Here is a 13,894-nt window from a genome sequence, read left to right as displayed (position 1 = left end):
TTGGCTCGATGGATGTCGATTTTAAAGTCATGTTTAAACTATTTCCCATCCATCTTCCGATTTCCAGCCGCAGCCTGTCAATCCCCCCTGTACAAACATTACTCGGTACGTAAAGTTAGCTCACAATGCATTGTGTTTCTCACTCCCATAACTTATTGTTCATCAGACGTGACATGAGAAGAGGGAGATTAGCTAACGTTAGCCAACCTATTTATAAAAAATTTAAAAAAAAATCACATTTGAATAGTAATTTCAGCATTGGAATAGTATTGATTTTTTTACTATTTGAATTATATTCAACATTCGGAATTCGTTCCAACAGCCCTAATCATGACAGAATCGAATCCGGACAAAAGCATATCATCCCAGCCCATTAAGCAACACTGTGATTTAATGCAACTGATTTGGTAGCCAGCGTTTTCTGATTATGTTGGTTTAAGGTGCATGCTCTTGGGAACTGGCTTTGCCCGCTGAATACAGATCAGCTTCCTCAACTCGTTGCTCTAAATCTTAACCGTTACTAGTGAGGGGAAATTGCAAAACTACAGACCACTCTTCACATCACTCTTACTTCATTTCAGTGTTTACGTCTCTGTGCTGGGACTCTCCCCTGTTGTCAGTATTTTATGAAGAATCTTTTGGTAGAAAGGGGAGAAGACCAGCTTGTTGAAGTTGATGAGGCGACTGAAGCGAACAGCAAGCTCCTTCAGCTCCCTGCTGACTGGAGCCAGACCTCCTGGGAGAGGAGGAGGGGTCTTATGTTGACTGGACTCCAGCGAAGCCAGGAGATAGTTCTGAACCCGAGACTCTGAGAGGAGGGGAAAAAAAGAGGAGAAGAGTTCTCTGTCACTGCCAAATAAAGGTGTACATAAAACACACAGTCGACCACAGCTGTCAGCTGTGCTCCTACCCCTGAGGGTCATCATACGTGTCACTCTTCTTACCCATCAGTTTGCGGATTGTGTTGTCTGGCTGGATGGTAGCAGAGATTTGTCCCCTCAGAGTGCTCTTTCGGTCGGCTGACAATGGAGAGTAGCCATGTTGGCTTAGACACTGACTCAGCTCAACACACAGTTTCTCTCCGATGGTCGCTAAGGCCTCCTGTGCACTAAAAGACCTTGGGACAGGCAATATAGAAGCATTTAAGTAAAGCAACACAACTTGTAAAACTGGTGCTAGCATTAAAAAGATGCAAGTATGGATGAAATACTTGCTGATCTTTGTAATAGAAAGCTTTTGCATATTCTTTTGCACTCTGCCTGGAAATGTATTCTACTATAAATCACTGAAAAAGCTATACTAAAACTATAAATCTAACCCTAAATCCCTTTTGAAGCCTTCTCCACAGGCTTAAAGGACAAGCCCTTCTCTGATCTGGGACCCATTTTTACCTGGAAGCCGCTAAAGCTCAGAGGATAAAATCAGGATTGATTGATTTAGCCTGGAAAAAGGTTTAAGGAATAGCTACTTGGCATGGAAATAATGTATTTGGCTTTCCAGAGGTAAAGTTTGCTGAACTCCCTTATTTTGTTTGTTTTTGGATCTAATTTCTTGTCTTATTAAGCTGGCTCCCTCTACCTTGAATTGTTTTTAAGCTGTATCTTTGTTTTTATGTTTTTTAATGTGCTTTGTGTAACTTGTTCAATAAAAAATAAGTTTGGGGAAAAAAAAAAAAGATGCAAGTGCAACACACATTAAAGCTGCAGTTGTTGATTTATTTATTTTTTTGTCTCTTAGTTTAGCAGAACAGGCTGAAAACAAAATTGTATTATCTCAGGTTTATATTGTGTTAGCAAACGTGTTGTCTATTTACACATCTAGCACACATGGAACACCATTAGCATTCATTTGGAATTGTGTGTGCAAATGTAATCACTTATTCTAGTCACTCTTCACTAACTGTTTTGGTCTGCAACAACTCAGAAAAATATCTGACTCTTAAAGGGTAACTACCGTTTTTTCAACCTGGACCCTATTTTCCTATGTTTTTATGTCTAAGTGATGGGAACAACAATCTTTGACATTGGTCCAGCATTAAGCAAGATTGCTGCAGTCTGCAGCGGTGAAACAAGCTACAATGTAAGTTAATAGGGCAATTGTCCAGCTTGTATTTACCTTCACAAACGTGCTTGTTTCGCCACTGACAGGCTCAGATTAATATTCTAAGTGTCTGAAAACATTATGGAAAGGATTTCTAAGGTCGACCTTTCTGTTAAAGAGTAAGATCCTTTTTTAAAACATAAAAACATCCGGAAATCGCGTTCGCTAAACCCACCAGGTCCATGTAAATAAACAGGAATTTTAGCATCGTAAAATACACTTCATTCAAAGTCGACAGAACCAAAATAAAAATATGAAAAGCCGTTTTGGGTTGTCTTTCCACTTTTCCAACCATCACAACTCTAGTTTTGGTTGAAATAAACACATAGTTTACCAATTTACAAGTGAATATATGATGGCTCTATACACGCTAAAAGTACTGCTTTTTTAAATGGAGTCTGGTAGGTTTAGTGCTAGCGACTTCAGAGCTGTTTCTGGTATATCTAATATATAAGGTATATCTCTAAAGGGATCCTTTCCATAATGTTTTTCGACACTTAGAATATTAATCTGAGCCTGCCAGAGGCAAAACAAGCACTTTTGTGGAGGTAAATACAAGCTGGACAACTGCCCTATTAACTTACATTGTAGCTTGTTTCACCGCTGCCGACTGCAGCAACCTTGCTTAATACTGGACCAATGTCACAGATTGTTGTTCCCATCAGTCAGTTAGACACAAAAACATAGGAAAATAGGTTGAGGTCCAGGTTGAAAAAAACGGTAGTTATCCTTTAAGCTGCTAAATTCTCATTTTTAATATAAAAATATTTAATATTATTTTGAAGTATGTTCACCAGCTAGTAGCTTACTTTGTTTGTCAGTGGCTAGAAACAAGTTTGATAAAAGCAGATTCTGCAGGCCACAAAACCAAAACCTCTGTAGAGTGGAAGGGTACTGGTGGGTGATAATTCACTGTGAAGTCGTCACTATGACCGACCCCCTTTGAATAACATGTAGTCATTTGTTCCCCTGTTAAAGGGACAGTTTACCCCAAAAAAATCAAAAATATATATTTTTCCTCTTACCTGTCGTGCTATTTATAAATCTGGATAGTTTTGGTGTGAGTTGCCCAGTGTTTGGAGATATCGGCCGTAAAGATGTCCGCCTACGCTCCAATATAATGGAACTGAATGGCACTAACAGCAATGTCTCTTTCCAGAAATCATGACCCAGTTACTCAAGATAATCCACTGACATGGTTGTGAGCAGTTTCATTAAGGAACTATTTCCTTTTTACCAAACTACACCAGCAAACAAGTGGCCTCCTTAGCTGAGCTGTAACGTTACCTAGCTGGGCTAGCAGTATCGGTTGGCTATAAACTAATTTCCACAAGCTAGCAATGTCGGACCACGAGCCTCTCGTCCATTATTACGCTTACTTCTGTATGCGCAGTGATACAGTTGACGGGTGTAGTTTAGTATAATGAAAATAGTGCATGAAACTGCGCACAACTGGATTATCCTGAGTTACCGGGTCGTGATTTCTGAAAAACAGACATCGCTGTTGAGTTTTTCAAATGTAGTTTTTTGGCAATTTGAGCACCATAAGCCCAGTGCTACCCCCTCACCAACTGGAAAAGTTGTCCAATGTAGCTTTATTAACTGTATGTGTGACAATTAAAGCATTGACACTCACGGTGTGTGCATGTCTGCAAGCAGAACATTAACAGTGCTTTTAAGAGTCTCCATCAGCCCCGGCAGGCCTGAGATAGCCTCCCCTGTTGTAGTGTAGATGATGAGGAGCACAGAGGAGAGCAGGACTAATTGCTCAGCCTCATGATGCATCTCCTGAAACCGAACTTGATCCATCAACACTGTCTAGAGAGACGAGATGAATATGGTTTATTGTGGCAGAAACACAAGATATGAAACATAAAAAATCACAAGGGGCAGAATGCATTATAAAAGATTAACAACTTATAGAGAGACACATTGGCAGGCTTTAGGATTGACTGTATTTACCTCTGGGAAGGGGTCTGAGGTGTGGTCCCACCTCAGCAGGCGTAGATAGGCATGATTATGGACATTAACGGGGAGGAGTAAGGGAGGGTCAGATGTGGCAGCACTAGATCCATCCGCCCCGGGCTCTCTCAGGCATCTCACTGTATCCTCAAGCCACTTCTCAGTGTAGTCTAAGGCATCTAAAGAACAGAACATTTCATTTTTTCAGCTTTACTGGATACAGTGGATCCTTGTCTTCCCAATCACTTGGCAAGCCAAAACAAAATATCCATTCACCTACCTGCTTTGTGAAGTAGGCCAAATTCATAACACTAATAGCAACTTCTTCAAGTAAGACATTTGCCATTTCATGTACAAATATAAATAAACAAGATCTTACTGTACTTCCTTACATAAAACAAACATGTCAACACAGGAATGTGTGATGCTTAATTAGAGGAGAGAGTAGTCAGAGGAAGTGAATGACTTGCTTTACCCTATGTGCAGATTTTGTGGCAAATTAAAGCATTCAACTGTCACTACATTTCACTTGAATTTCATGAACAACACCCCATTTTGTTTCAGGGTGGGCCATAATTGGCTAGCTGCATCACTGCAATGCTACAAAGAAAAAAAACATGGTGACATGGAGACATGATTCTATTTTCCAGATGCAAGCTCCAACACAAGTCAACGCGGCTGAACTTCTCAAGGAAAATATGTATGGGACATGTGATCTGCAATGTGTTTCAGCAGTATCTACCTATACATGGCAGTCCAATACGTAATTGTTTTGCATGAAAAAAAAACGTATAATATGACTCATTTAATGGAAGAGAGATTCCTTACTGGGGTGTTTCTCCAGAAACTCTTGGAACTTGCTCCTCTCAAACTCAACCGATTGTTGCATCAGATGAGGTCTGATGCTAGTCAGGGCAAAGTTAGCCATGTCCACCTTCATCAGGTCCAGCACAGAGAATATAGCCCTAGACAGAGGATGACAGTAGAAGACAGAGACATAAATGATATGTCATGAAATGATATCTTCTCACAATGTACTTTGAAAATCCAGGTCCAACTGGGCTGGGGTTAAACTTGTTATTCACTTTCATTAAGTCTGCAATTAGGTTTAGGGACCTGCTAGCTCATCTCTTATCATCCTTGATAATAACAGCAATCCAGAACAAGCTGACTTCTGCACTGTGGACTGGAATGAAATTTCACAGTTTAAAAATAAACTAAGACACAGAACTAATAATAGTCTCTCGCTTGTCCCTTGGCTTACTTGAGCAGAGGCACAATATCGGTGATCTGCTTCAGCTTATCGATGTCCTCATCTCTGCAGGGAGCGCACAACGAGCCCATCATCCCAACAATGAAGTGGGACAGCTGACTGATGTCAAGCGCTCCATTCTCAGCCTGCTGCTGGATTAGAGGCAGATCCAAAACCTCATCGATACGGGAGCGCAGACGACCGTGGCCAGGCAGCAAGAAAGATAGCAGTGTCTGGGAGAGCAGGGAAATAGATGATGATTTAAGGCAGGCAGGAAAAGATTTAGGGAATTAAGGGATAGATATTGTAGTTTGGTGTGGCATATTCACTGATGGTAAAGCCGTGCCGCCATGCCATTCAAGTTTTGGAGTCATCTGGGCCAGTTTATTTCCTGAATAAAATAAAAAAAACCTGCCTCACCTCTTTGATCTCAGCCAGCAGTTTGATGGAATGTTCGTACGTTGGCGGATTCTCCTTCAACTGAGCCTCCAAACAATCCCAGAATGCTTTGTGCACAATCTCCTTCACTTTGCGCTCCAAACTGTACAGGGCCACAGGACTGTTACTTCTACTAGCAAGACAGAACTCATCCAAAAACAGAAAGGCTCAAAATGACAGTTACAGTATCTGATTAAACTCTCACCTCCCTTCAGGAAGCTCTGCAGGTTTGACTTGAAAAGCATCGTTGACCATTATTTCATGGGCCAAAGCCATGTTGGTGACTCCTTTAGCTGTCTCCATCAGCTCCTCCACAGAGACAAACCTGGAGGGGCTGGCTGTGAGGGAAATCCATCTTTATGTGATTTATTCCAACAAAATTACACATTAAAGTGTATTTTCCTCCAAAAGAAAGAAACCAGAACTTTTATATTGTTGTGGAAAAACCTGAGCTATTGAACTGATTTGCAAACAGAATGCATTATCTCTTACTTTCAAGTGGATTTAGTCTGAATGTAGTAAAACCAAAGGCACACACCAACTACAAGATGTGTAAATCCCTTCCATTGATCCTGCTGTCAGTTTATCCACAAAGCCCTCTGTTCAGCATACCTGCCTTATAGCAGAGTTTATATTCTTGCATCTCATGGATAATCAAATTTATAACTGTGAGCATGAACAAGAAGTCAAAAATTCCCATCTGTCAAGTGTAGCGCTAACTAAATGCAACATTTGGAAAACATAATAAAAGCCACAGTGGAAACTATCAGATAATGTAGCATTTTTTTTTAAATCAGAAAAAATGTATATGGCACTGCTACCAAACACTTTTGAGTTATATTTGTCTGGTTTCTGGCTTTGTGGGATACCTTTTATATTGATATGCTGTATTCCAGGGGTCAGCAACATTTGGCAGATGTGCCACCATGGCCCTATCTGACTGTAATGTCTGAACATACTAGACCTTGTGACATTTCAGAGGCCATGTATTGTGTTTGCTTTGTCTTCCAGACATATTACAGTAAAGGCCAAACTTCCTGTCTAAAGTCCACTAAATGTGGTGTGTCTAGGTATAACAATCAAGCGACCACTCTAGAAACGATGCTATCGAAAGTAATAATCTCTCTCTGTAAACTGCAACAACCCAGTGACAGAGAATGTTGTATGTCAGAAAAACAGCTCTACAGCACCGATGTGCGAGATGACAAAATCTGCCTTTTCACCTGTGTAGTGAAATTTAGCAGCCTCACAATCATTGCAAACTGCTTTGCTGATAGCAATATGATAGTTGTACATATTGCTACACCACACATGTCAGGTTAGACTGGGACATGCTGAAGTGATGACAAGATGGAGGAGCCGTGTTGTTAAAAAGTTAAGACAGGCGAGCACTACAGACAGGAAGAGTTTATTTTGCCAACCCCTGAAGTTGCGTGTATATATTATGATTTTCCCTCATAAGAACATTGATTCCTCCCCTCTGTACAAAAGGACGGTTGTTTTTCTTTCCCGTCTAAGTCCACATTTGTGCTATACTAATGTGTGTGGGTATTTCAGGCCTGTGTGTAGTGATTTCTAACAGAGTATACATTGTCATTTCCCCAATGGGGATCAATAAAAAGTATAAATATATAATAATAATAGTATTAATAAAAAACTGAGAAGAGACTGAGGAACTGAGCTGGGTAGTTACAGTATGTGATAGGGAGCAGATTGGATCCCAAATGTTTGCAATACACGTCCATGTCTACATACACTGAGGCCACTTGCAACAGTAGCTTGGACATCCTGGACAACAGCTGTCCAACATAAATTCTGTTCTGTTTATCCAGGATGCTGGTCGCCTTTCTAATAGCTTTATAAGCATACTCACACATGTACACAACACATTTCTTTATCTAACCTTCTCTTGGGAGTGTTTCTTCCCCTACTACTCACCTTGAGGAGTGTTTCCCCTATGTGGGCTCGGAGTATTTGCTCGGACCCTCTTCCTCACTGTCTCCTCAGGAGCATCCTGTGTCCTCTCCTCCTTCGACTCGTTGTCTCCCTCTTTTGGCATGTTAAGGTCTGCAAGATAACAGATAACGTGAAGTTGCAATCAGAAGTTATTTCAAATGCTGTAAAATGATGAAAGTCAGTAAAATGATTACAGTATTTGCGAAAAGAGTGTACATAACATATAACAGTTGTTAGTGATTTTTCTAGCTAGCCATGCAGTGTTGCTACATCAATGAACGGCATTAGTAATTTGCTGGGATTTCATGTTACTGTCCAAAAACAAAAAGATGATATGCAGGTTTGTTGTGAACTATTGGATGATGACATCACCTCGACTGGAAAGGGGAGGGGGAGAGGATTCAGTGTGCCAGTGCGACGCTAAGCTGACTCAGGTTGTGAACACGACAGAGGTAAACAGAACACAGCCTCATTGCTGTCATTACAATCGTATGTGCGGTTAACGTTACTAACCTTGTAAGTTAGTCGGGACCCCCGAGGAAAGAGATGGGTTAGCTGTGATGCTAAATGTATCTACCGTTAGCTTTAGTCTGGGTTAAACAACACCAATAATAACAACAAAGCCTTATGACGCAGCTAACGTTATTCCTTTATAACCCGGCCAAAGCAAAATGATCACTGTCACAGATGTATTCACTACTTCACCACTGCCAGACACCGTTTTCAACAGAAGAAAGGCCTTGTTTCGTACTAGAAACGCTAGCTTGCTGACATTGCAGCCTTCCTCTAATGGGTCGCCGCCTCAGATGCTAGATTGCACCAGATACACGTGTCGACGTCAACACGGAAAATACTGTGCACTGCGCAGGCGCTAACACTTTGGCTGACCTGCGATGGCCAATCATGTAACCGGTGATTTGGTCTACCGGCGATGATCTTATATACAGTCTATGGCGATGACTTGTGTCAGTCTGTTTTGAGGCGGATATGCAGTCATTGGACCGCATTGGACCAGTCCAGAGTGATATGGCTCTGGACCAGTCTATGCATTGGACCCGTACAAAAAAATAGTACAATCCCTGCCTACCTGAAAGTTAAAAACAAAACAACTATGAGAATAAAAAATAAAGCACATAACTGTCCAGGAGTTTCTGTAACATCTGGATGTTTCCTGAAAATGTCAAGATCTATAAACGATCGGACGGAAAACAGAAATATAGTCTGCTTGTGCTACATTGGGGGGTTTAACCGTGCGTTCATGGACATCGGAAAAACGTTTTTCCGAGTGAAAACGTCATCATTCACGTCCCTTCCTGTCGGAATCAGAGGTGGGAAACTTTTTTTTTTTTTTTTTTTTATTTAGTAAAGAACATAAGTACAACGCCAGTAGGTGCAAATATAAATAGCCATTACCAGAGGAGCATATACAAAGACAAATATAAGTAGAAAATATTTTAAAAAGTAGAAAATTAAAGTGCAGTACATATTAAGTCAAATGTATCACCGGTACATGAGAAATTTTTCAAACACTCTTCCAGTCTTAATTGCCTTCTTATTTTTAATGTCTTTTATAGTGTTGCCGTAATGGTGCAGTTCTTGAAGGAAGTGTTCAAAGCTTGGTTTGGAGTCCGCCCATTTCTTCTTGTGAATGTGGAATTTCCCCAATAACAATATTAATTGAACAAAATAAACAACATCATTGTCCAACTCATTGCCTTCAAAACAAATAAAAATATCTTTATCTTTAAATTGAATTGATTGCCCAGTGTTCCGTCTTATAAGATGTTGAACATCTACCCAAAATATTTTAGTATACATACAGTGAAAGAACAAATGACAGATTGTTTCTTCTTCTAGTTCACAGAAAGTACAAGAATATTCAATATCAAGTTTAAATCTCCTTAATGTCCTTTTTACTGGATATATTTTATGTAAGATTTTAAAAGAAACCTCTTTTACTTTGTTATTAAGACAAAATTTGTCACCAATTAACCAGATTTTTTGCCAGTTCATTTCTCCAAAAATTGAAGCCCAAAAGAATCTTCCTGAGGGCAGAGTTACCTCTTGTATACAATTCCTGATGTGTTTATTAGAACATTTATTCTTGGTCACGTCAATCCCCCCAAGGAATATACTATTATTAAGCGGATTGATCACTGACATTACTGATCCTCTGAGAAGTTGCAGCACGCTCCTCGGCACAGCATCAACAACTGTTGCATATTCTCTTGGAGTGACTGCTAACCGGAATTTGGAGAGGAATTCATTATACTTTAGTAACTTCCCGTCAGCATTAAGGAGTTGTTTTACCAATACAATACCATTAGTAACCCAATTTCCATTTTTTTTTATATTGAATATCCTTGTTATTCCAAATGTGGTAATCGGTTGGCATAAAATTATGCTTGTAAATTAACTTCCAGGCCAGCAGAGCTTGTTTATGAAAATTTGATAACTTTACAGGTAATCTATCAATTTTGTAATCACATGTTAACAGAAATTTAACTCCACCAACTAATCCAAATACATATTTAGGGAAAGTATTCCAAATACAGTCTTTTTCTTCAATTAAATTAGTTAACCATTTTACTTTGAAAGTATTATTTAGTGTTTCAAAACTTAATACCTCTAGACAGGGATGAAAGGGATGTTCAATGATAATGATACATAGACAGACCTTGATATTCCTTCAGCTTTAGAAAACAATACTCTACCATTCAATGAAAGATCTCTCATCAACCACATATTGAATTTTTTCTTAATTTGTTCAATTATAGGACTGAAATTTAGGTTACTGCGACGTTTTTCATTCTTATCAATGATAACACCTAGGTATGTAATTGTATTCTTCACAGGGATTCCTTCTACTTCGGTTAGTTCACATTCCTTAAGTGGTAGTAAAACAGACTTACTCAAATTCATTCTTAAACCTGATACATCAGAGAATTCCTTAATACAGCTAATTGCTTTTATCACTTCATGTCTATTGGCTAGAAAAATTGTTGTATCATCTGCTAGTTGAGATAATTTAAATTCTCTGCCTAAGGCAACTATACCTTGGAAATTACCTTTTTTAAGATAATTTGTGTAACAAGGAGGAATAAGAAGGGGCTAAGTGGACACCCTTGTCTTATGCCACGACCAATATCAAATCTAGGAGTTGTACCGTGAGCTAACTTAATTGAACTGTTGCAACCCTTATATAGCGTTTCGCCAGCTTTCAAAAATTGGTTCCCAAAACCAAGACACTTAATAACTTTAAACATAATTTGGTGACTTATGGTATCAAATGCCACAAATAAAATAAAGCTATTGTCCAATATATATTCACCATAGTCAATCATATCCAATACTAATCGTATGTTATTACAAATATTTCTTCCTGGCATGAATCCCGATTGCTCTTCATCAATAATATCATCCAATCCTGATTTCAACCTTTTAGCAAAGACCAATGCGAATATCTTAGCATCATTATTTAAGAGACTAATTGGTCTCCAATTCTCAATACTCAATTTATCTTTTTTTGGTTTAGGAATCAATTTAATAAGACCTTGTCGAAGAGTTGGAGGTAATTCTCCTTTTCCTATGGCTTCTACAAACATGGCTGCTAAAAAAGGTGCTAATGATTCATTAAATACTTTATAAAATTCACTTATCAACCCATCATTCCCAGGAGATTTATTTTCTTTGAGACAGTCAATGCATTTTTGTACTTCTGTTAAACTAATCTTCTGATCGCAAACTGATTTAAAACTTTCATCAACGCATTTAATGTTCCTTTCCATATCTTCCAGAAACATATCCATATCTCTTTCATTTTCAAAATCAGCAGCATATAACTTTTGATAGAAATCTGCTACATACTGTGAAATACCTTTTACATCTTCACATATTAGATTATTAATTTTAAGTTTACACAGGGAAGACAACTCAAAGTTTCTCTTTTCCAAATTGAAAAAGTATTTAGTGCATTTTTCACCTTGTTCAAGCCACTTCCTCCTAGATCTGATAAAGGCACCCTTGGCCTTCTCCTCGTATATTTTGTCCAATTCAAGTTGTAGAGATGATAGCTCAATCATTTCTTCTCCGGATAAACTTATTTTCTCTGATAATGTTATCGCTTTCTTAATTATTTGGGACTCTCTTTCTTTCTTTGCTTTAGCAATCTGTTTCCCAAAAGCTAAGGCCAAATTCCTAATTTCATATTTCATTAATTCCCAACAGTTTCCAAAATTATTGAGTAAGTTTGCTTGACTCCAGTATCTGTCAATTATTGTTTGGGTTTCTTTTTTAAATTCTTTATTTTGTAAAAGTAACTTATTCAATTTCCAATAATCTTTGTTCAGGCTGTGTCTAACCATTCCAATATTGACATTAATTGTTACAGCCTTATGATTTGTAAAAACTGCAGGTTCTATCATCACTGAGTCAACCTTATTTTCTATGTCTGATGAGACCAACCAGAAATCTATGCGGGATTGTTGAGATCTATCCTTATTATTCCAAGTATATATGTTTTGGTTTGGGTGTTTATGTCTCCAGATGTCAATTAGGTCCAATCGACTACATATATTTCCTAATTCATTTGTTGCTCTGCCTTTGGGAGGCCATCTATCCATACTTTCATCCATTACTGTATTAAAATCTCCACCCCATAAAACTTTAGCTGAAGGAGATACCATTAAGAGGTGATTCATTTTACATTCTACTGTTGAAAAAATTACTGTATTGTTTTGTCTATTATTGGATGCATAGATATTAACCAAAACAAACTCAGATTGGTCAATGTCTACCAGAAGAATTATCCATCTACCATCTGTATCTATTATGTGCTTGATGACATGACCCTTAAACTTTCCCTGCAATATAGCGACCCCTGCTGACCTATTACTGCCAAATGAAAACCACACATCTCTTCCCCATTGATTCCTCCAAAATGACACATCTGTTTCGGAAGCATGAGTTTCTTGGATAAAATAAAAATCGGCACCTTTACTCTGGCAATATAAGAATAAACATTTCCTCTTCAACTGGTTTCTAATACCCCTGGCATTGACAGATAAAACAGAAATAGACATTTAAGAATACGAACAGATAAAGTGTTGTATATTGGTTGCCTTAACAGAACAATATAGGCTACAACATTATGAACAAATCTTACCCAGAATATTCAAGTTTACCTAGGAGTATACTATTATCACATACCTCCGTTTGCTTACTTAAATTCTTTGTCAGTCCATTTTAATCTCTTTCCCGTTAACAAACGCCTTATTTCCCACAAAGTAGGCCTTCTCTCCTCTCTTCCTTGCCGCCTCCACGGCAGGCCATAGACGACTGCGAGTATCTCTGTCAGCTGTGGTCAGATCCTCTTTGAAGTGGAGCCGATTGTTCTTCAGGTAGTCGTTCCTCTTGGATTCTTTCCATAACATATCCCTGGCTGTTCTGGACATGAACCTGATAATGATTGGTCGTATTGGTTGATTGGATCCTCCGTCTTTGGGTCTGCCGATTTTGTGGACAACAACTATTGCAGAAACAACCGTCTCGGCCTCAGTGACAGGTAGCACTGCTCGACAGATATCTCATATTCGTGTTTGAATGTCATCCACTTTTTCAGGAATGCCGTGGAGACGGAGGTTATGGCGTCGGTTGTAGCGGTTGACCTCGTTGACTTTCAGTTCCATTTCGGTAACTTTTTTCTGAAGCTGCTCACAGGTTTCTTTAAGAGCCACGTTCTGTCTTCTCAAGTCAATAACTTCTTTATGGCAGAAGTCCAGAGATTTTTTAAGACCGTCAATTTGAACTGTGTTATAGTGGACAGCCTTATCGGTTTGGTCTGCTCTTTCATTTATCTTCTCAATGACAACTGTGATGATTTGTGTTCTGCAGCTCAGAGAGTGACGGTTCACTGCCGGTTTGGCTGGGATGTGTTTTCTCTTTTTGAGTGGCGTTACCTTTTGGCTTCTTAGGTTGATGTTTGACAGGCGTGGTAGGAGAGGAATTGTAGTCTTCAACAAGTCCTGCTTGACAAGCATAAGAGTGAATCTCACTTATGCTTCGTTTTTCTTTAATAATGGCAACCTCCATATCTTCCAGCCGTGGGAGTTCATCTTCACCCAAGTTGTCCATCGTTGGCACGTGGTAACGTTAGCTTAGCTTATAGCTAGAAACCGATGGCTCCAC

At 39.0% G+C, this 13,894-nt stretch overlaps 1 protein-coding gene across 4 annotated transcripts; it reads right to left on the bottom strand.

The window, feature by feature from the left end:
* Positions 1–257: 257 nt before the first annotated feature.
* On the bottom strand, positions 258–8,574 carry tcp11l1 (t-complex 11, testis-specific-like 1). Of its 4 annotated transcripts, none has more exons than XM_031310324.2 (10): positions 8,481–8,574; positions 7,691–7,819; positions 5,958–6,090; positions 5,735–5,855; positions 5,327–5,547; positions 4,891–5,027; positions 4,063–4,241; positions 3,737–3,918; positions 945–1,117; positions 258–808 (listed from the first exon to the last, which is right to left on the bottom strand). In XM_031310324.2, exons 2-10 carry the CDS (start codon positions 7,809–7,811, stop codon positions 585–587), a joined length of 1,491 nt encoding a protein of 496 aa, XP_031166184.1. In that variant the 5' UTR covers positions 7,812–7,819; positions 8,481–8,574; the 3' UTR covers positions 258–584. The 4 variants fall into 4 exon arrangements, with proteins under 4 accessions (XP_031166184.1, XP_035858611.1, XP_035858612.1 ...); XM_036002718.1 differs by having other exon boundaries at positions 8,222–8,562; XM_036002719.1 differs by having other exon boundaries at positions 7,691–7,812; positions 8,222–8,562.
* Positions 8,575–13,894: the final 5,320 nt, after the last annotated feature.

The sequence above is a fragment of the Sander lucioperca genome, chromosome 7 (genome assembly GCF_008315115.2).
Source record: "Sander lucioperca isolate FBNREF2018 chromosome 7, SLUC_FBN_1.2, whole genome shotgun sequence".
NCBI classification, from domain to species: Eukaryota; Metazoa; Chordata; class Actinopteri; order Perciformes; family Percidae; genus Sander; species Sander lucioperca.
Note: the sequence above shows the minus strand (reverse complement) of the source record. Positions and strands in the feature narration are given on the sequence as shown.